The 21,784-nt window shown below is 42.1% G+C and overlaps 1 protein-coding gene across 2 annotated transcripts in view; it reads left to right on the forward strand.

The window, feature by feature from the left end:
* The first annotated feature begins 457 nt into the window (after positions 1-457).
* nmt2 (N-myristoyltransferase 2) overlaps positions 458-21,784 on the forward strand; it is a 77,369-nt gene continuing 56,042 nt past the window's right edge. Inside the window, exon 1 of one of the 2 annotated variants that reach the window (XM_072253742.1) lies at positions 458-617. In XM_072253742.1, coding sequence (XP_072109843.1) covers positions 508-617 — 110 coding nt within the window. In that variant the 5' untranslated portion in view covers positions 458-507. The remainder of the gene's footprint in view (positions 618-21,784) is intronic. The other variant, XM_072253741.1, reaches the window with a different exon arrangement.

Genomic DNA, 21,784 nt, shown 5'->3' on the forward strand with positions numbered 1-21,784 from the left:
CCAACCATTGTACCAATCTATTACAAACCCACTTGCCTGTGTCGGTCCACAGTCTTCTATTGTAGTATAACATATTGTTTTAGATACCACGAAAAAAAGATACTTACTATCTTCTCGGGGGGGGGGGGTTCCTGGGATTGCAGGAAATGCAGGTTACATAAGACCATAACATTTCGTTCCCAACACGGCAACTGGTTGTAGCAGGAGTTGCACTTTCCGTGTTGAAGGACCAGGTACCTCTGGTCATGGGAAGATTTTCGGAGCCGACGAGATGCAGGTTTCCGGGGTTATGGTGCTTGCGGAAAGCTGTGGGAAGTGGTGATTCCTAGGGACTTGCAGAGAATTGCGGAAGGTAGTGGTTACCGGTGGCTGCGTAGAGTTGCCGGAGCTGGGAGATGGTAGTTTCTAGTATTGCGGAGGCTGACGTTCACCGGGTTGCGGAGCCGCTCTGTTCCCGACGCGCGGCGGCGCTGTTGCCGGCTCCCCGGACTCGGCGGCGCCTGCACGATGGCGGAGGACAGCGAGTCAGCGGCCAGTCAGCAGAGCTTGGAGCTGGACGATCACGATACCTGCGGCATCGACGGAGATAACGAGGAGGAAAATGAGCAAACGCACAGGTAGGGCTGGGAGCTGCAGGGCCTTGCAGTGTGAGAGAGCGCCAGGAAAGAGTGAGCCAAGTCTGGCCTGTGACCCGCCACTCATCAGGCCGGGCACACGGAGAGGCGGCGGGGGTGGCAGCCTGGTTACCCGGTGGGAGAAAGGGCCCCAGAAATAATCATCAGGCAGCACTAGCAGGTAAAACAATAAAGATAATGCGATGGTCCAGCCTTTCTCTTGAGCTCCTCTCTCCCTTTCCAAACCCAATTTCCTCCCCTCCACTGACCACTTCACTCAAGCCGTCCACCTCTACCTGTCCGCTCCCTTGCCCCTTCCCTGTCCGGTCTAAAGGCTGAACCCTTGCTTTGTGCAGGATTGACAGGTAAATTAGCAAATGAGGGCAATTTTCATGTACTGTACCACATTGTCAGCTAAATCAAAAGATGGGAGACAAGCTATTGCATTGTGCCGGTGTAACAGATAAACCAAGCGACGAGGGTTGCATTCCCGGATCACCTTCATCATAATCAATAAAGAAAAATGGGCCATTATCTGTTGAGCCTTTGTATTGAGCATCTAAGGTTGGTAAATTGTGAGGAGCAGAATGGTTATGTTGTTTTCCTGTCAACACCTATATAATTAGCAATTTGGCAAAGATGTTGGTCCTTGCTTACTGATTCCCACATCTTACTGTTTCATGGATTATTTTGGAGGGTATCTCACCAGAGTCTGATCCTCACAGCTATGCAGGTGCAACTGCTATAACAGGAAGGTTTGGGATGTCTCCCTATCCCTTATTAAATATTTATTATCATTTGGGGATTGAGTCTAAATTGTGAGAGGTTGACAGGTGAATAATGAGGAGTTCTGGTATGTAGATTGGGGACAGGGAGGGTTGGGGAAGGTAGATGTATGTTTTAAAAAGCAAAATAAAAATTGCCATGTAAATCTGGATGGGAGGATTTGGATGAGATTTGATTTATTTAGCTGTGCAAATTTGACAGCAATATTGGTAGGAGAATCCATGCTGTTTGATTTCTTTAAGTGTTTGCTTTCAACAATAGAAGGCAAGTGTTGCTGCATAATCTTTAAAGGAGTTGAAAGTTAATTGGGAGGAAAGTTGATCCTTGTTTCGACGTGAGAGGTAATTTGGAAGGCAGGTAGCACCGATCCCTAGAGTTTTGTTGTATTAGGAATGGGGCTTAATCTACATAACTGCATAGATTTGACAATTAAGATGTGATGACCTGGCACCTGACTAAAGATTGAAGCTCTGGATTTTGTAAATTCAGCAAATCTGAACTTTGCAGGGTTCCTGCCTAATTGTCAATTCTCCTAAGCATGTAGGTTTGCAAAATAAATGATGTTTCGGGGGGGGGGGGAGAACAACAAATTGCTGAAGGAAGTGCCATCCTCACTTGAAATGTATTTGCATCGTGTAACTGACAGGTACTTGAGAACTAAACACTAAGCAGCTTTACTTTATCAACACACTTCCTCTTTCCTCTTTACAGGCATTTTCCTCTTTCATCCCCTTCAAATGGGGGCGGGGGGGATATAGCCTATGTGCAGGTAGATGTGCATTTTAAATTGGCATGGTGTTTGGCACAGACTTTGTGGGCAGTGGTCTGTCAATGTACTATACTGTTCAATGTTAATGTATGCTGCTCTATCTATGCCTCATAGATTGTTGATCATATGCTTTTAAATTTTCAAGGTGCATATTACTTGCTTAAAATGAGCATTTATTTTAAGTGAACTTACTGTGTGCCCAAGGTAGTAGTGAATGAAAGTGTCTGGCTGATATCTGTGATTATTATCTAATCACTGTTATATTTTTCCACCCTCTTTTATAAAAAAGTTGGTGGTTGTCTTTTCAATAGCATCGATAAACATTGTTTTTGGATGCAGTCTTAATTAGAGAATTTTTTAAAGATGTTATTAGAATGTGTAATATTGAACATTGAGCAGGTGTGATCCTGAAACATTTCGTATCTTCAAGCAGATATATTAATGACATGTTGTAAGATGGCAGTTGGCTATTATTTCTTCAGCAATAGAATATGTAAAACAACAGATCATTTAAAAATTCAATATTACAGTATTCTGAATTGGAGTAACTGTGGCAACTGGGATTGCATTTTATAAATATGCTTTTTGACAATACATATTCATTTCATAATTACAGGCAATTATACAGTCTTTTTAATGTTTTTCAGAGAGCTTTGACGAAATGTCACAACAAAATAACATATTCTGGTTATCATCTGCATACCAATGTTTGAAAGTTTATTGTTTATGGTGTCCTTTGGGTATTGAGGACAGGGATGGAGAGAGAATATTTTAAATGCTAGATTATTTACTGTACTCGTAATAGCAATCTAACCGAGAAGTTTAGTGTTTTGATACCTAATAAAGTACAACCTCGGGGGACAGCTTTAACACTTGCATTATATGTGACACTACCATTTGTCTAATTTCCACCTTAGGAAACATAATAATAACCAAAGTATATCTAAAACCACAGGATGCCGAGCGTGCAACATAGAGGTTACACTATATTTGCACACTATAGAATAATTATCTTACTTCAGAGTCTACTTCTGTGAAGGTAGCTGCTGTCATTGCCAAAGCTATTTGATTGTGATGCAGAAAATGTCATTGAATTATTGATTGAAATGTTCATGCTTCAGGTCTAACGAAGAGTAATTTATAATAGTTTGCTATGACCAGTTGATTAGCACCTACTTGAATAATCTTGCTGATTCCCATGTCTTCCCTTTTGGCACTAAATCAAACTTCACCTCACCCAAACTTTTTTCCTGTTTTTTTCTTCTTCTAGTGGCCTTTAGTACACTGCCGATGACCTGTCTCCTGCTCCCGTGAATCTGTTGTGACTAAGCTGCTGAACTTTACCTTGCTGGTCCCCTTGCTTGGTGCCACTATAAAATGGTTCACCCTCAGCTTTAGTTCACTCATCCTTTTAAAATTTAATCATGACACCAACATCAACTGTGCTTTTGTTCGAAGCTGCCATGTCATCTTCAATTTCCCTGTACCCAAAGGCCTCATTTTACCTGCAAGTTCGTATTTGGACACTACCATATCAGCCCCTGCAGAAAAAAGCCCTCATCTGAGTCACTGATGTTAGATTTTGTGACTTTGACATTGCTTTATTTTGCTGTTTGATTCTAGTCTTTTGGAAAGATTGATTGCTGTGTCCTCTTCAATGCCTCTCGTCTTTGGCTAGGTCAATGGAATCCTCCAAACCTGGATGCATTGATATTGATTGTAACTGATGTATTTCAGAAACAGCATTATTTGCCATGCACTATTATCTTTGTAGTTCCCCTGGAACTTTAAGTTTTCTCCACTTTCTGCTCTGCCAAAATCACCTGGATTTAAGGATCAATTTCCACATAAGTCAAGAAAAAACTTGGATCTGCCTTGGCTGTACACATTATGTTTTATTCTTTAATGCTAAAGTAGGCGAAGCTTGTATTTAATAGGACTTCCCACATTGGTGTGCACTGTATAATGGCTATTTCCGAGGTGGCAAAACATAAAGCAAACGTGGCTGGATTTGCTGAATCAAGTTCAACACTAAGTGCACACTAGTTGCAGGTTTACCAGGTTCATTTTTGGAAGGCTGAACTTGATGAAAGGCATGACTAGACCCTAAGTCGCAAGGTCCTGTATGGTTAAATAGGTGGGCCAGAAAAAATTGATGAAAAAACCTTTGCCAGACTGCAAAAGTTTGCAAGTGTCAAATCTTAGAAAATGTTTCAATATCTTTGATAAACTGTTTTAGAAAATAAATTTTTAGAAATGCAGTAAATTTAACTTTTTACAGTAAATATAATTTAATCTGACTTTTTAAAAGTCTTCATCAAATTGAGTGGGTTTGTAGATCCTATGTCAGCTATAACCAGACAAAGGATCCACTATTAGATTCACTAGCATAAATGATGAGAACATCCTGTAATTTTATGCTTTACTCTGCATGGAACTTCGTCGTGAAGTAATATGATAAATTTGCCAGCAAGAGTTTGTTAACAGATTTGTGAGTTACCCTAAGTGTGTTTGAATGTACATGCCCTGAAGTCTTGAACATACTGGTGTTTGTCAGCAAGTTCCGGATGAATATGACATTTGCTCAGGATTTTGTTGCAATTATAGATACGTTCATCACATCTGTATTTAATTTACAGTTAACTCTGATATAATTATGGCATTTTTTACTGTATTGTTTGGTTAATATTCTTTTTCAATAACATGTCAAATTTGGCAAAAATGTTTTGCATTCTTTCATTTGGACTGAGATTCAAACCATTTTAAAGAGGTTCAAGTTTTGCCTTTTAGAGCTCCCAGCAGGCATAGATCCAGATCAGATTATTTATGGTAGACACTAATGATTTATTTACCCTTGGCTAAGAGAAGCATTGGAATAACTTACTAAAAGATGTTTTAATCTTCTACATAATGTATATTGCAGCCATTCAGTGTTAGATAGGCGGACACTTAAGTTGATTGTTTTGTCCTGGATAGTGTTGAACTTTCTTGAATGTTGCAGGAGCTTCACTCATTCAGACAAATGAAGGATATCCCTTCAAGCCCCTGGATAGGGTCTCCTCCTTTTAGATGGTAGATAAGAGATTTTGGAATCAAAGCATGTTATTGGCTGCTGAATACCTAGCCTATGACCTGTTGTTACCACAAAATTTTCCCCGTTGCAGGAGTTAGGCTTTACTTCATTGAAGATGAAGGATTTGGTAATGACAAATGTTAATGTTTTGAAGCAGTAAGTATATTTCTTGTTGGAAGTTGTCACAGTGGAGCATTTGTGTAGCATCGATGTAGCTTGCCAACCTAGTATAAGCTCAATTTTTTCAGGACATGGAGTTGTTTTCATATGTAGAATAGTTGATTTTAATCAGCACTTCGAAATATATGTATTTGGTAAACGTTTTTATTGCAGTTGTGGTGAAATCTAAATAGAAATTCTGAGAAAGTATAAGTTAATGGTTCCTCATAGATTCTGAGACTTTGACTCCTAGTTCTATCAACTAAGAATTATTAAAGTGTTTGCAATGGTTTTTATTAAAACTTAGTGAGTTTTATTAAAAATGTGAGCAACCTTTTTTGTATTATGATACAAATGTGTCAAAAAGTTGTAAGAAACATTACAACGATTTATAAGTAAGGATGAGCATTTTGATGAATTGATTAAAGTAAATAAGGAAACTGGGAACCTCAGGGACTGATCGGTGGCAAGTGAAATACTGTTTAGGTAAAAATGTAGGGGATGGAGTAGAACATTTATGAAGCTTCTGTGCAAAGTAAGTCTGTAGTGAATGTGAAAATAAAAAAAGTGGAATTGCTGTATAAAAGTCAAGAAAGTGGGGTTTAGTTCTTGGTCTAAAACTGACATCAGATTGTTTATTCCAATGATGATCAGCTTATGCACAGTTGGTTGGGATATTATATTTGGGAGCTTCTGATATAAGCTTAACTGATGACTGGGCTTGATAATAAATTGATCGTGTTTGTAAGTGATGAAGTTATTGCCACAGTGAGAGATAAATCATTTAAGTTGCTGTTTGTTAATCTGCATTTAAGAATGCTGGGGTGAAATATCAGATCTCAGAAAAATAGTGGGTTGAATGAATTTCTGTGCTGTAAATTTCTATGATACTGTACCTTTTCTGCTGGCAATGACTTGATACTCTTGGGTTAGGCATCAATTATATATTAGACCATAAGACGTAGGAGCAGAATTAGGCCATTTGGTCCATCAAATCTGCTCTGCTATTTGATCATAGCTGGTCCATTTCCCTCTTACTTCACTCTCCTCCCTTCTCCCCATAACCTTTCATGCCGTGACTTATCAACTTCTGCCTTAAATATACCCAATGACCTGACCTCCACAGCTAGCTGTGGCAACGAATTCCTCAAATTCACCATCCTTTGGCTAAAGAAATGATTCCTCAACTCTGTTCTAAATGGACATTCCTCTATTCTGAGATAGTATCCTCAGATTGTAAGCTCCTCCACTATAGGGAACATCCTCTCCACATTTACTCTGTCTAGGCCTTTCAACATTCGGTGGGTTTCAATGAGATTGCCACCCATTCTTCTAAATCCCAGTGAGTAAAGGCCCAGAGCCATCAAGGGATCCTCATATGATGCCTTTAATTCCCAGAATCACTCTCTTGAACCTCCTTTGACCTCTCTCCAGTCTCAGCACATCTTTCTTAAATAAGGAGCCCAAAACTGCTCACAGTGTTCCAAGTATTCACGGTATTCCTCAGCAGTGCCTTATAAAGCTTCAGCATTACATCATTGTTTTAATCTTCTAGTCCTCTTAAAATGAATGCTAACATTGCATTTGCCCCCTCACCACAGACTCAGCCTGCAAATTATCCTTTAATAAATCCTGCACAAGGATTCCCAAATACCTTTGCACCTCGGAGTTTTGAATTTTCTCCCCATTTAGAAAATACCATTGCTTTTATTCCTTCTACCAAAATGCATGACCATACACTTCCCACCACTGTATTCTATTTGCCACTTCTTTGCTCATCCTCCTAATCTGTCCAAATCCTTCTGCAGCCTCCCTGTTTCCTCAATACTACCTGCCCCTCGGCCTATCTTTGTATCATTCTCAAACCTGGCTACAAAGCCATCAATTTCATCATCCAAATCATTGACATACAACATAAAAAGAAGCAATCCTGATACCAACCCATGTGGAACACCACTAGTCACTGGGAGCCAATGAGAAAAGGCTCTCTTTAATCCTACTTTTTGCCTCCTGCCAATCAGCTAATGAGCTATCTATACTAGTACTTTCTTGTAATACCATGGGCTCTTACCTTGCTAAGCAGCCTCGTGTGGCACCTTGTCAGAGGCCTTCTGAAAATCCAAGTACATAACATCCACCAATTCTCAGTTATCTATCCTACTTGTTATTTTCTCAGAGAATTCCAACAGTTTTATCAGGCAAGATGTTTCCTTAAGGAAACCATGCTTGAGAAATTTAATTTTAGTCCAATATTTATACCTGGGATTAAATAGATATTTCTTACTCCTTTGGCTTCGGTATTTACTAATAATCAAAGATCTCCCCTTTTTCATCTATTCTGTGGTACTAGGCAGGGCTGTCCCCTTAGTCCACTACTATTCGATATTGCCTTGGAACCGCTAGCTATTGCTATTCGTGACTCCCCTAATATATTTGGCATCACCCGTGGAAATGAGACACATAAATTATCACTATATGCAGATGATTTATTATTATATATTTCTAACCCAGGGAAATCTATTCCGGCAGTATTAACTTTGCTTGCTCAGTTTAGTAGTTTTTCTGGTTATAAATTGAATTTAGGTAAGAGTGAACTTTTTCCATTAAATATGCAGGTTCCCATTTATAGATGTTCTCCATTCAGAGTGGTTACTGACTACTTATTTGGGAGTTAAAATTACTAAGAGACATAAGGATCTATTCAAGTTCAACCTTTTACTGTTAATTAATCAGGTTAAACAACTGATTACTAAGTGGTCCCCATTGTCTCTATCACTGATTGGCCGAATTAATGCTATTAAAATGATTATTTTGCCTAAATTCTTATATTTATTTCAAACGATACCAATCTTTATTCCTAAACCCTTTTTTGATGCTATCAATTCTAAAATTTCCTAATTATATATGGCAGAACAAAAATCCCAGATTAAGTAAAAAAAAATTTACAGAAGTCCAAGAAAGATGGTGGTTTAGCACTGCCTAATCTAAGATTTTATTATTGGGCCATTAATGTTCGATATTTAATATTTTGGACGCAAGATTGGGAATATAATTTCAAGCCCATATTGGGTAAACCTTGAAGGCTACTCTGTACAAGGGTTCTCTTTGGCTTCCATTTTAGGAACTTCACTTCCTTCTGTACTATCTAAATTGAATAAACAAATGGTTAATCCAATAGTTAAACATACATTACAAATATGGTTTCAATTTCGTAAATTTTTTAGTTTGAACAAATTTATATTATCAAGCCCCATTATATCTAATTTTTTTTTCAACCCTCGGTTATGGACCAAGCTTTTTGATACGGAAAACGAAAGGTATAACATGTTTTCGTGACTTATTTCTGGATAACTGTTTCATTGAAACCATAGAAAAACCATAGAAACTACAGCACAGAAACAGGCCTTTTGGCCCTTCTTGGCTGTGCCAAACAATTTTCTGCCTAGTCCCACTGACCTGCACACGGACCATATCCCTCCATACACCTCCCATCCGTGTATCTGTCCAATTTATTCTTAAATGTTAAAAAAGAACCCGCATTTACCACCTCGTCTGGCAGCTCATTCCATACTCCCACTACTCTCTGTGTGAAGAAGCCCCCCCCCCATGTTCCCTTTAAACTTTTCCCCCCTCACCCTAAACCCATGTCCTCTGGTTTTTTTCTCCCCTTGCCTCAGTGGAAAAAGCCTACTTGCATTCACTCTATCTATACCCATCATAATTTTATATACCTCTATCAAATCTCCCCTCATTCTTCTACGCTCCAGGGAATAAAGTCCCAACCTATTCAACCTTTCTCTGTAACTGAGTTTCACAAGTCCTGGCAACATCCTTGTAAACCTTCTCTGCACTCTTTCAACCTTATTTATATCCTTCCTGTAATTTGGTGACCAAAACTAAACACAATATTCCAGATTCGGCCTCACCAATGCCTTATACAACCTCATCATAACATTCCAGCTCTTATACTCAATACTTTGATTAATAAAGGCCAATGTACCAAAAGCTCTCTTTACGACCCTATCTACCTGTGATGCCACTTTTAGGGAATTTTGTATCTTTATTCCTAGATCCCTCTGTTCCACTGCACTCCTCAGTGCCTTACCATTAACCCTGTATGTTCTACGTTGGTTTGTCCTTCCAACGTGCAACACCTCACACTTGTCAGTATTAAACTCCATCTGCCATTTTTCAGCCCATTTTTCCAGCTGGTCCAAGTCCCTCTGCAGGCTCTGAAAACCTTCCTCACTGTCTACTACACCTCCAATCTTTGTATCATCAGCAAACTTGCTGATCCAATTTACCACATTATCATCCAGATCATTGATATAGATGACAAATAACAATGGACCCAGCACTGATCCCTGTGCCACACCACTAGTCACAGGCCTCCACTCAGAGGAGCAATTCTCTACCGCCACTCTCTGGCTTCTTCCATCGAGCCAATGTCTAATCCAGTTTGCCACCTCTCCATGTATACCTAGCGACTGAATTTTCCTAACTAACCTCCCATGCGGGACCTTGTCAAAGGCCTTACTGAAGTCCATGTAGACAATATCCACTGCCTTCCCTTCATCCACTTTCCTGGTAACCTCCTCGAAAAACTCCAATAGATTGGTCAAACATGACCTACTACGCACAAAGCAATGTTGACTCTCCCTAATAAGTCCCAGTCTATCCAAATGCTTGTAGATTCTGTCTCTTAGTACTCCCTCCAATAACTTACCTACTACCGACGTTAAACTTACTGGCCTATAATTTCCCGGATTACTTTTCGATCCTTTTTTAAACAACGGAACAACATGAGCCACTCTCCAATGCTCCGGCACCTCACCGGTAGACAGCGACATTTTAAATATTTCAGCCAGGGCCCCTGCAATTTCAACACTAGTCTCCTTCAGGGTCCGAGGGAACACCCTGTCAGGTGCCGGGGATTTATCCACTTTAATTTTCCTCAAGACAGCAAGGACCTCCTCCTTTTCGATCTGTACAGTTTCTATGATCTCACTACTTGTTTCCCTTAATTCCATAGACTTCATGCCAGTTTCCTTAGTAAACACAGATGCAAAAACCTATTCAAGATCTCCCCCATTTCCTTTGGTTCTGCACATAGCCGACCACACTGATCTTCAAGAGGACCAATTTTATCCCTTACAATCCTTTTGCTCTTAATATACTTGTAAAAGCTCTTTGGATTATCCTTCACTTTGACTGCCAAGGCAACCTCATGTCTTCTTTTAGCCCTCCTGATTTTATTCTTAAGTATTTTCTTGCACTTCTTATACTCCTCAAGCACCTGATTTACTCCCTGCTTCCTATACACGGCATACAACTCCCTCTTCTTCTTTATCAGAGTTGCAATATCCCTTGAGAACCAAGGTTCCTTATTCCTATTCACCTTGCCTTTAATCCTGACAGGAACATACAAATTCTGCACTCTCAAAATCTCTGCTTTGAAGGCTTCCCACCTACTGATCATATCCTTGCCAGGGAACAACCTGTCCCAATCCACGCTTTTTAGATCCTTTCTTATTTCTTCAAATTTGGCCTTCTTCCAGTTAAGAACCTCAACCCTAGGACCAGATCTATCCTTGTCCATGATCAAGTTGAAACTAATGGTGTTATGATCACTGGAATCAAAGTGCTCCCCTACACAGACTTCTGTCACTTGTCCTAACTCGTTTCCTAACAGGAGATCCAATATTGCATCCCCTCTAGTTGGTCCCTCTATATATTGATTTAGAAAACTTTCCTGAACACATTTTACAAACTGGAAACCATCTAGACCCCTAACAGTATGGGAGACCCAATCAATATATGGAAAATTAAAATCCCCTACCACCACAACTTTATGTTTCCTGCAGTTGCCTGCTATCTCTCTGCAGATTTGCACTTCCAATTCTCTTTGACTATTGGGTGGTCTGTAATTCAATCCCACTAATGTGGCCATACCTTTCCTGTTTCTCAGCTCCACCCACAAGGACTCAGTAGACAAACCCCGAAATCTGTCCTGCCTGAGCACTGCTGTAATATTTTCCCTAACAAGCAATGCCACTCCCCCACCTTTCATTCCTCTGCCTCGATCACATCTGAAACATCGGAAGCCTGGAATATTAAGCTGCCAGTCCTGCCCCTCCTGTAGCCAAGTTTCACTAATTGCTACAACATCATAATTCCACGTGTCAATCCACGCCCTCAACTCATCTGCCTTCCCCACAATACTCCTAGCATTGAAATATATACACCTCAAAAGATTTTTACCACCACTCACAACCTTTCTATTAGTGGATTTGCTTGAACTTTTAACATCATTTATTTTCACCCCAGCCACACTGTCAGCTCTGGTACTGTGGTTCCCATCCCCCTGCAAATCTAGTTTAAAGCTCCCCCAATAGCATTAACAAACCTCCCTGAAAGGATATTGGCCCCCCTGTAGTTTCATGTCTTTTGAACAGTTATCTGAGAAAGTTGATTTGCCTAGATCCCATTTTTTTAGATATTTACAAATAAGAAATTTTTTAAATACTATGTTACCTACCTTCCCGACCTCATACCCTACTGATATCATCAATAAAATTTTAGGTTTAAATCCTCTTCAGAAGGGGTTAATAGCATCTATCTATAATATAATTATGAAATTACAGCCAGGTATATCTGATAAAATTAAAAATGAATGGGAAAGGGAACTTCAATTTTGCTTACCTATAGAGAAATGGGATAAAATTTTTCAATTATCAGTACTTCCTCTATATGTGCTAAACATACATTAATACAATTTAAAGTAGTGCATAGAGACCATATGTCTAAAGATAAATTAGCCCATTTTTATTCCCATATAAACCCTATTTGTGACAGACGTCACTTTGAGGTGGCTTCTTTAACTCATGTTTTGGTCCTGTCCTCTTTTGGAAAAATATTGGAAAGATATTTTTGATATTATCTCAACAGTTCTGTGTTTCGATTTACAACCCCATCCTATTAGGGCAATTTTTGGATTGCCAATGGTAGAACATAGACTTTTATCTTCTTCAGCCTGTCGGATGATAGCATTTGCTACTTTAATGGCCAGAAGATTTATTTTATTGAACTGGAAGGAGACCAATCCTCCTACTACATTTCAATGGTTTTCCCAAACCATATTATGTTTAAATTTGAAAAAAATTAGAAGTGATATTTTTGATCCTTCGGTTATATTTGAAGAGACTTGGAAACCATTTGTTCAACATTTTCATATGATGTAATTTGACCTTTCCGAATCCTTCTCATTAACTTATAATATATGAATAGAGGAACGGAGTTGATGACATTATTGAACGTGTTCGATTTAAGATAATGGTCTAGCCTTGTTTTGTTCCGTTTGCTTTTTTTGGGTTTAGTATTTAGTTCTTTTTTTTGTTTCTTTTTGGGGGTTTTCTTTGTATTTTTTTTCTTTTTATTTCTTTTTTCTCTATGATTAATTACATCATGAGTTTGGAAGTCTATTGTACCTGTGTTATCCGAACTCTTTTCTGTATATGTTTATTAACAATAAGATTATTCCAATCTCTTTGTATCAACATTGTTATTTTGTTTATAACTTTAGAAAAATTAATAAAAAAATTTAAAAAGAAAGAAAGGAAACCATGCTGACTTTGGACTAGTTTACCATGTGCCTCCAAGTACCCTCAAATCTCATCCTTACTAATGGATTTCAACATCTTCCCAACCACTGAGATCAGGCTATCTCACCTATAATTTCCTTTCTTTGGCTTCCTCCCTTCTTGAAGAATGGAGTGATATTTGCAATTTTCCATCTTCTGGAACCATGCCAGAATCTATTGATTCTTGAAAGATCAGTACTAATGCCACCAGAATCTCTTCAGCTACCTCTTTCAGAACCTTGAGGTATAGTCTGTCTGGTCCAAGTGACTTTTGTACTTTCAGACCTTTCAGCTTCCCAAGCACTTTCACCCTAGTAATAGCAACTGCACTCACTTCTGCCCCCTGACACTCTGGAAATTCTAACATACTGCTGATGTCTTCCACAGTGAAGACTGATGCAAACTACTAATTCAGTTCATCTGCCTTTTCTTTGTCCTCTACTACTTCTCCAGTGCATTTTTCTTATATATGTATATTTTAGTTGCCTTCCCAATCATCTAACTTCCTACTAATTTTCGTCCAATATATGCCCTCCCTTTTGCGTTTATGTTGGCTTTGACTTCCCTTGTCAGCTCTGGTTTGTATCGTCCTGCCTTTAGAATACACCTTCTATCCTGCACGTTCTAAATTGCTTCCAGAAACTCCAGCCATTGCTGCTCCTTCATCATCCCTGCTAGTGCCCTTCTCCAATCAACTTTGGCCAGCTCCTTTCTCATGCCTCTGTAATTCCCTATACTCCACTGTAATTCTGACAAATCTGACCTTAGCTTTTCCTCTCAAAGTGCAGGGTGAATTCAATCACTGCTTCCTGGAGATTCCTTTACCTTAATCTCCCTAATCAAATGAGGTCATTGCACAACACTCATTCCAGAATTGCTAACTCCCTAGTGGGCTCAATCACAAGCAGCTCTAAGAAACCATCTTGTAGGCATTCTACAAATTCTCTCTCTTGGGATCCAAAATCATTACTACCATGATTTTTTTCCCATCATCATCAGAGGCATCTGTTAGTCTCATGAGACCATGGATTTGCGCCTTGGAAGGTTTCCAGGGTGCGGGCCTGGGAAAGGTTGTATGCAAGACCAACAGTTGCCCATGCTGCAAGTCTCCCCTCTCCACGCCACCGATGTTGTCCAAGGGAAGGGCATTGGGACCCTTACAGCTTGGCACCGGTGTCATCGCAGAGCAATGTGTGGTTAAGTGCCTTGCTCAAGGACACAACACGCTGCCTCAGCCGAACTAGCGACCTACAAATCACTAGGCGAACACCTTAACCACTTGGCCACGCGCCAACACGATTTTTTTTCCCCAAACTGGCTGCATATTGAAATTCCCCATGACTGTTGTAACATTGCCCTTTTGACATGCATTTTCTATCTCCCATTGTAATTTGTAGCCCACATCCTAGCTACTCTAAGGAGGCCTGTATATAACTCCCATCAGGGTCTTTTTCCCCTTGCAGTTCCTCAACTCTCCCTACAACAATTCTACATCTTCCAATTAGTCTGTGAGCCAGGACTCCAAATTTGGGCCACCAGTACCATCTGGGGGGAATAATTCTTATAGTGATTTTTGGCGAGGTGTACACCCCTAGTGCTTGAAGATATGTGATAGCATTGCAGAGGTGGTAGCTTTCTGTGAGGGGAACCGGGAGTTGTGCCTCCATGCTATAAGAACCATGGTGCTTTGCCTATGATAAGATGAATTATGCCAGGTTCCTGTCTCCTTTGCTCAGATGATGAACCTCCCAGGGAAGAATCCTTCTGTGTATGAGACCTTCAAGACAGGCCAATTCTCAGTGCAGCTGTCAAGTAACAACCCCTTTGGGCAGATCCCTGTGGACCAGGCTACTGAAGCCACAGTGAACAAAGACACACAGACTCCTGGAGGCACATTACAGTTCAGCCTGAATGCTGGAGCTATCAAGCGTTACTACATAACAGCTGAGTACCGCAGTGCATTCCTGGGACAGTTAAGGGAGATGGTGCAAGGCAACAAATCAGAGCTTTGTCATGCGGAGCTACAGCGGCCAAGAATCCAGAAAGATGAGGAAGCAGTTTCAGCAGTGGTTAGCCTCATACATGAATGGGTCAACCCATTTGCAGAGAAGTGGGACCTCATTAGCATCTCTGCGGCAAAGGCAGCCCCCAAGGACATTGCCTCCAACCCGATGAAGGCATATGAGATTGGTGAGCAATGCTATGCAGCCTTCGAGGATGAGAGACTAGAGGAAGACCCACCAGCAAAGAAATTCCATGACCCAATGAAAACCAACAAACTGAAAACATTCAGTGATATGTGTATGAAGAGAGAAGTGAAATCAAATGGGAGGGCGATCATCTTGAAAGCAGACAGGTCTTTGTTTGGACGCATCATAGTGATGGCACAAGGGCGCAGTCTACGTATGGAGGATATCCTTTCTCATCCCCTTGGACCATTGCCCTGGGCCCTGTCCACACCAGAAGGATTGCTGAGAAAGACAAATAAAGCTACTTTAGCCACAACCTTGCAGAAAGATGTAGCAGTAGAAGAGCAACTCCCAGGAAACTGCTAGTGGTTGATGGAATGAACTTGGTCCAAAGAGAGAAAGGTGATCAAGTTACATTCAGAGATGTTGCCACAACAATTCTGGGTATGGCTCTGAGGGAAGGCAGTCAGAGTAGCAGAACAGATGTTATGTTCGACAGATACAAGGAGAACTCTATCGAGAATAGTGAAAGATCTCCACGGGGTGAAGAGACTGGTCATGAGTTGCAAGGTATCACAGGCACACAGATGTTGAGGCAGTGGAGGAGCTTCCTGACCAAAGTCAGTAAGAAAAATAATCTCATTAGCTTCATTGTCCATGAATGGAGGAAGGCAGAGTACAGAGCAAAGCTACAGGAGAAGATTCTGTATGCAACTGTGAATGACAAATGTTACAGAATCACATCTAAAGACAGTGAGGAGGTATCAGCTCTTCAGTATCAACAAGAAGAAGCAGATGGCCGCCTACTTCTCCATGCTGCCCATGCCACAAGAGAGGGATACCAATCTGTAGTGATCTGTTCAGAAGACACAGATGTCCTTGTCATGTCTTTAGCATTTTGTGACAAGATTGAGGTCCCATTGTTCCAGAAGTGTGGCACCAACCCATACAAGGCTTGTAGACATAGGAAGGTTGTGCTGCCACTGTTGGCATAGAGGTTTGTAGGGTTCTCATCGGGTTGCACGCATATACAGAATGTGAAATTGTAAGTGCTTTTGCAGGCAAAGGGAAGACAAGTGCCCTAAAACTTCTGACCAGCAACAGGGAAACTCAGGACACATTCTTAGAGTTGGGTCAGGAATGAGACCTCTCCCCAGCACTGATGGACAAACTGGACGCATTTACATGTCTCCTGTCTGCCCCAAAAGCATCGCCACCAAGGTCAATGAGCTCAGCCATCACCTTTTCTGTGTCAAAAAAGGTGAAATCGAAAGTCATCAACTCCCCCCATGCAAAGACTGCTTAACAAAACATGCACAGTGAGCCAACTACCAGGCTGGTATATGGAGAAAATGTTTGGAGAAGGACCCACAAGTGCCAAGCCCTGTTGGCAGAGGATGGAAGATGGAGAGAGAAGAGGAAGCTGAACAGTTGGTGGTGCACGGGATGGAAGGCCAGCCAGCACCCAATGCCGTCATGAATCTACTGGCCTGTAACTGTCCAAAAAAAATGTTCACTCCCAAGATGCATGTGTGTTGCAAATGGCCTCAGGTGTACTGACATTTGTAGACTAGCAGACTGAGAACCAGGCATCCACCTCGGAGAGTGTGGAAAGTTCAGATGAAGATGTGGAAGACATGGAAGACTTGGAAAATTATTATGATTATTACTAGGTTATGAAAGTATGGAAACCAGTCTTTGATAAAATATATTCATTTTACAACCAAATGAGGCCTAGGTTATGGCCATGTGGAACCCCATAATTTGAATTATTGTACTGTAATTCTATATGCTATGACAAAAGCTTAAGATTGTTTTGATTTGATACAGCAATGTGGAAAATATCATGACGTTGATAAAACTCTAGAAATCTCTCCAAATTAGGTTTTTTACCTTTTGGGGGGGTGGGGTAACATTTTCTGCTGTACTGATGTTAATATGGAATATATACAAAAAGTGATTACTTATTTGAATTCCTGAATAAATTCTCTACAAATCCACGTGATTATATCTGTCCTAGGGTTTTTATTGACTTTTCCAAAATAACAACATACAAATATTTTTCTAAAAATGAAATGATTCACTCTACTGAAATTGGGCACTATTTTGCGAGTGCCATCAGTGACGTAGTTTTCAATGTAGAATTTTATAACAATATTGCATGAAAAGAGCTTGAACTCAGCTATCATTGTGACAAATTTCAATGTTGAGGGATCACTGATGCAAAATACCACTAGGCTGAATATATATGTTATACTTTATATCGGCCACTTTTCAGAAATGCTTATTTTAGGGTAGTGTTATAAATGCATGATAGCACACATAAAGCTACCACTGGTGCAATGCTATCACATATTTTCTAACTAGAGATGTATACCTTGCCAAAAATCACAATGAGCATTATTCCCCTCAGATGGTACCGACCAACCCTACTGGCTCATGGACTAAATCCTATGTTGCCTCTTTCTAGGGATTTGATTTCAATTTTTACTAATAGAGCCACACCTCTGCTTACCTGCCTGTTCTTTTAATATAATGTGTATCCTGGATATTAAGCTCCCAACTATAATCTTCATTCACCCTTGATTCAGTGATGTTCATAACATCACACTTGCCCATCTCTAACTGCCCTACATGATCATCTGCCTTATTCTGCACACTGTGTGCATTCAGGTATAACACCTTCAATTCTCTATTCATCACCCTTTTCAATTTTGTTCTATCATCTGTCTGTCCTCCTGACAGTCTCACTACATACTGCCTCTGCCTGTATGCCGACTGCCACATCCTCAGCCCTGTCAGTCTCCCACTGCCCTGCCAAATTAGTTTAAGCCCTCCCCAACAGTTCTAGCAAACTTGCTCAAAAGGATATTGGTCTCCCTCGGGTTCAGCTGTCCCTTTCGTTCAGATCATACCTTTCCCAAAAGAGATCCTAAATCTGAAATCCTGGCCCACCAGTTCCTCAGCCACACATTCATGTGCAAGATCATCCTATTCTTACCGTCACTGGTGTGTGGCACAGGCAGCAATCTAGAGATTACTACCCTGGAGGTCTTGTTTTTCAGCTTTCTACCTAGCTCCTTAAATTCTCTCTTCAGAATTTCATCCCTTTTCCTACGTATGTCACTGATGCTAATATGTACCAAGACTTCTGGTTGCTAATCCTCCCACTTTGGAATGTCGTGGACCCAATCCAAGACGTCCCAGATCCTGGCACCTGGGCGACAACATACCATCTAGGTGTCTCTTTTGTGTCCACAGTATCTTATGTCTTCTCCTCAATGGAATTTCATATCACTACTGCAGTCCTCTTCTCCCCAATTCCCGTCTGAGCCACAGTACCAGACTTAGTGCCAGAGACCTGGTCACCGCAACTTCCACAAACAACAGGAATTCTGCAGATGCTGGAAATTCAAGCAAATACTCTCTTCGACGGGAGTTCAGTGAAACCACTTAAATCCTCTCTTCGATGGGAGTTCAGTGAAACCATCTCTCACTGCTCCCCATCTGTAATTTCTTCGGCTCTTCAACTTTTCGACCACGTTTTGACTCAGACTCGCTATCACAGCAATATATCCTTTCTTGGAACGTGCCTCCGTCGCCAACTTACTCCAGTTGGCTTTAGGATTCGTTTCCGAGCCTCTCAATTTGGACCTTCTGAGGATCCCAGGTACTCACATTTTATTGACTCTGCCTCTCGTCGCTTCTCCCGTCAAGCTCTGAAGGCGACCCTCTCTGCCATGAGGAGGTATTTGGTGTCCCTATGGCAGACCCTTCCACACCTTCGGGACTCTTTCTTCGCCGTCTGTAATGGTCCTACCCGTTATTTCATCCTCCGTCAGATCTGTGCTTGCAATCGCTGTTTTTTTGACTTTGTCATGTTAAGCAAAGATCGCAAGATCCTACATCTGCGGACAACAGAGCCTGCTGGCCCTGAGACTAGCAGGCATGAACTTCAGATTGCCTCTGCCATTGATCTCACCAGCTCGAACACCTCAGGGCATATTCAAAACCCGGACTCCAGCAACGACCATGGGCACCTTCAAAGCGATTGCGCAACCACCAACTGCAACTCCAGCCTTGAACTCCAGGCCGGGTCTTTATGTGCTGCTATTGTGACTCCCGTCTCCCCTTCCTCCACTAATACTCTGCAATCCCATCTCCCTCAGATCCCATCGTCAGCTCCTGGGTACTCAGAGGCTCCATCTTCCTCTCACCCCAACCCTCCCCTCTCCACTGACACCCCCAGCCTCCCCTCCGATCCCAGCTCTCATCCGTGCCGGGTCTTTACCATCCCCTTCAACCTTCAACTGTCTGAGGCAGAATGCTGTGTCCGCAGTAAGGGCCTCACCTTTGTCCCCCTTCGCCCACACCTCAGCGAGTTCCATGTTCGCCATGATGCGGAACTCTTCTTTCGCCGTCTCCGAGCCTACTCCGGCAAGGACTCTTCCACCCCCACCGATGACCCCTTCTCCCATCTTCAACCCTCCTCTTCTTCATGGACACCCCGCTGTGGTCTTCTGCCTGCTCTGGATCTCTTTATTGCTAACTGCCGACGGGACATCAACCGTTTCGACTTCACCGCACCTTGTTCCCATTCCAACCTCACTCCTTCTGAACGCTCGGCTCTCCACTCCCTCCGCACTAATCCTAACCTTACTATTAAACCCGCTGATAAGGGGGGTGCTGTTGTAGTCTGGCGTACTGACCTCTACCTTGCCGAGGCTTAGCGACAACTTGCGGATACCTCCTCTTATTTACCCCTCGATGGTGACTCCACTAAGGAGCACCAGGCCGTTGTCTCCCACACCATCACCGACTTTATCCGCTCAGGGGATCTCCCATCCACTGCTACCAACCTTATAGTTCCCACACCTCGCACTTCCCATTTCTACCTCCTACCCAAGATCCACAAACCTGCCTGTCCTGGCAGACCTATTGTCTCAGCTTGCTCCTGCCCCACCGAACTCGTTTCTGTATACCTCGACACGGTTTTATCCCCCCTTGTTCAATCCCTTCCTACCTATGTTCGTGACACTTCTCACGCTCTTAAACTTTTCGATGACTAAGTTCCCTGGCCCCCACTGCTTTATTTTCACCATGGATGTCCAGTCCCTATATACTTCCATCCCCCATCAGGAAGGTCTCAAAGCTCTCGACTCCTTTTTGGATTCCAGACCTAATCAGTTCCCCTCTACCACCACTCTGCTCCGTCTAGCGGAATTAGTCCTTACTCTTAATAATTTCTCCTTTGGCTCCTCCTACTTCTTCCAAACTAAAGGTGTAGCTATGGGCACATGTATGGGTCCTAGCTATGCCTGTCTTTTTGTTGGCTTTGTGGAACAATCTATGTTCCGTATCTGTCCCCCACTTTTCCTTCGCTACATCGACGACTGCATTGGTGCTGCTTCTTGCATGCATGCTGAGCTCGTTGACTTTATTAACTTTGCCTCCAACTTTCACCCTGCCCTCAAGTTTACCTGGCCCAATTCCGACACCTCTCTCCCCTTTCTAGATCTTTCTGTCTCTAGAGACGGCTTATCTACTGATGTCTACTATAAGCCTACTGACTCTCACAGCTATCTGGACTATTCCTCTTCTCACCCTGTCTCTTGCAAAAATGCCATCTCCTTCTCGCAATTCCTTCATCTCCGCCGCATCTGCTCTCAGGATGAGGCTTTTCATTCCAGGACGAGGGAGATGTCCTTTTTTAAAGAAAGGGGCTTCCCTTCTTCCAGCATCAACTCTGCTCTCAAACGCATCTCCCCCATTTCACATACATCTGCTCTCACTCCATCCTCCCGCCACCCTACTAGGAATAGGGTTCCCCTGGTCCTCACCTACCACCCCACCAGCCTCCGGGTCCAACATATTATTCTCCATAATTTCCGCCACTTCCAACGGGATCCCACCACTAAGCATATCTTTCCCTCTCCCCTCCCCCGCTTTCTGCAGGGATCGCTCTCTACGCGACTGCCTTGTCCATTCGTCCCCCCCAGCCTCCCCACTGATCTCCCTCCTGGCACTTATCCTTGTAAGCGGAACAAGTGCTACACATGCCCTTACACTTCCTCCCTTACCACCATTCAGGGCCCCAGACAGTCCTTCCAGGTGAGGCGACACTTCACCTGTGAGTTGGCTGGGGTGATATACTGCGTCCGGTGCTCCCGATGTGGCCTTCTATATATTGGCGAGACCCGACGCAGACTGGGAGACAGCTTTGCTGTCACTGTCTGCCAGAGAAAGCAGGATCTCCCAATGGCCACACATTTTAATTCCACATCCCATTCCCATTCTGACATGTCTGTCCACGGCCTCCTCTACTGTAAAGATGAAGCCACACTCAGGTTGGAGGAACAACACCTTATATTCCATCTGGGTAGCCTCCAACCTGATGGCATGAACATTGACTTCTCTAACTTCCGCTAATGCCCCACCTCCCCCTCGTACCCCATCCGTTATTTATTTTTATATACACATTCTTTCTCTCACTTTCCTTTTTCTCCCTCTGTCCCTCTGACTATACACCTTGCCCATTCTCTGGTTCCCCCCCC

The sequence above is a fragment of the Mobula birostris genome, chromosome 3 (genome assembly GCF_030028105.1).
Source record: "Mobula birostris isolate sMobBir1 chromosome 3, sMobBir1.hap1, whole genome shotgun sequence".
Classification (NCBI taxonomy): domain Eukaryota; kingdom Metazoa; phylum Chordata; class Chondrichthyes; order Myliobatiformes; family Myliobatidae; genus Mobula; species Mobula birostris.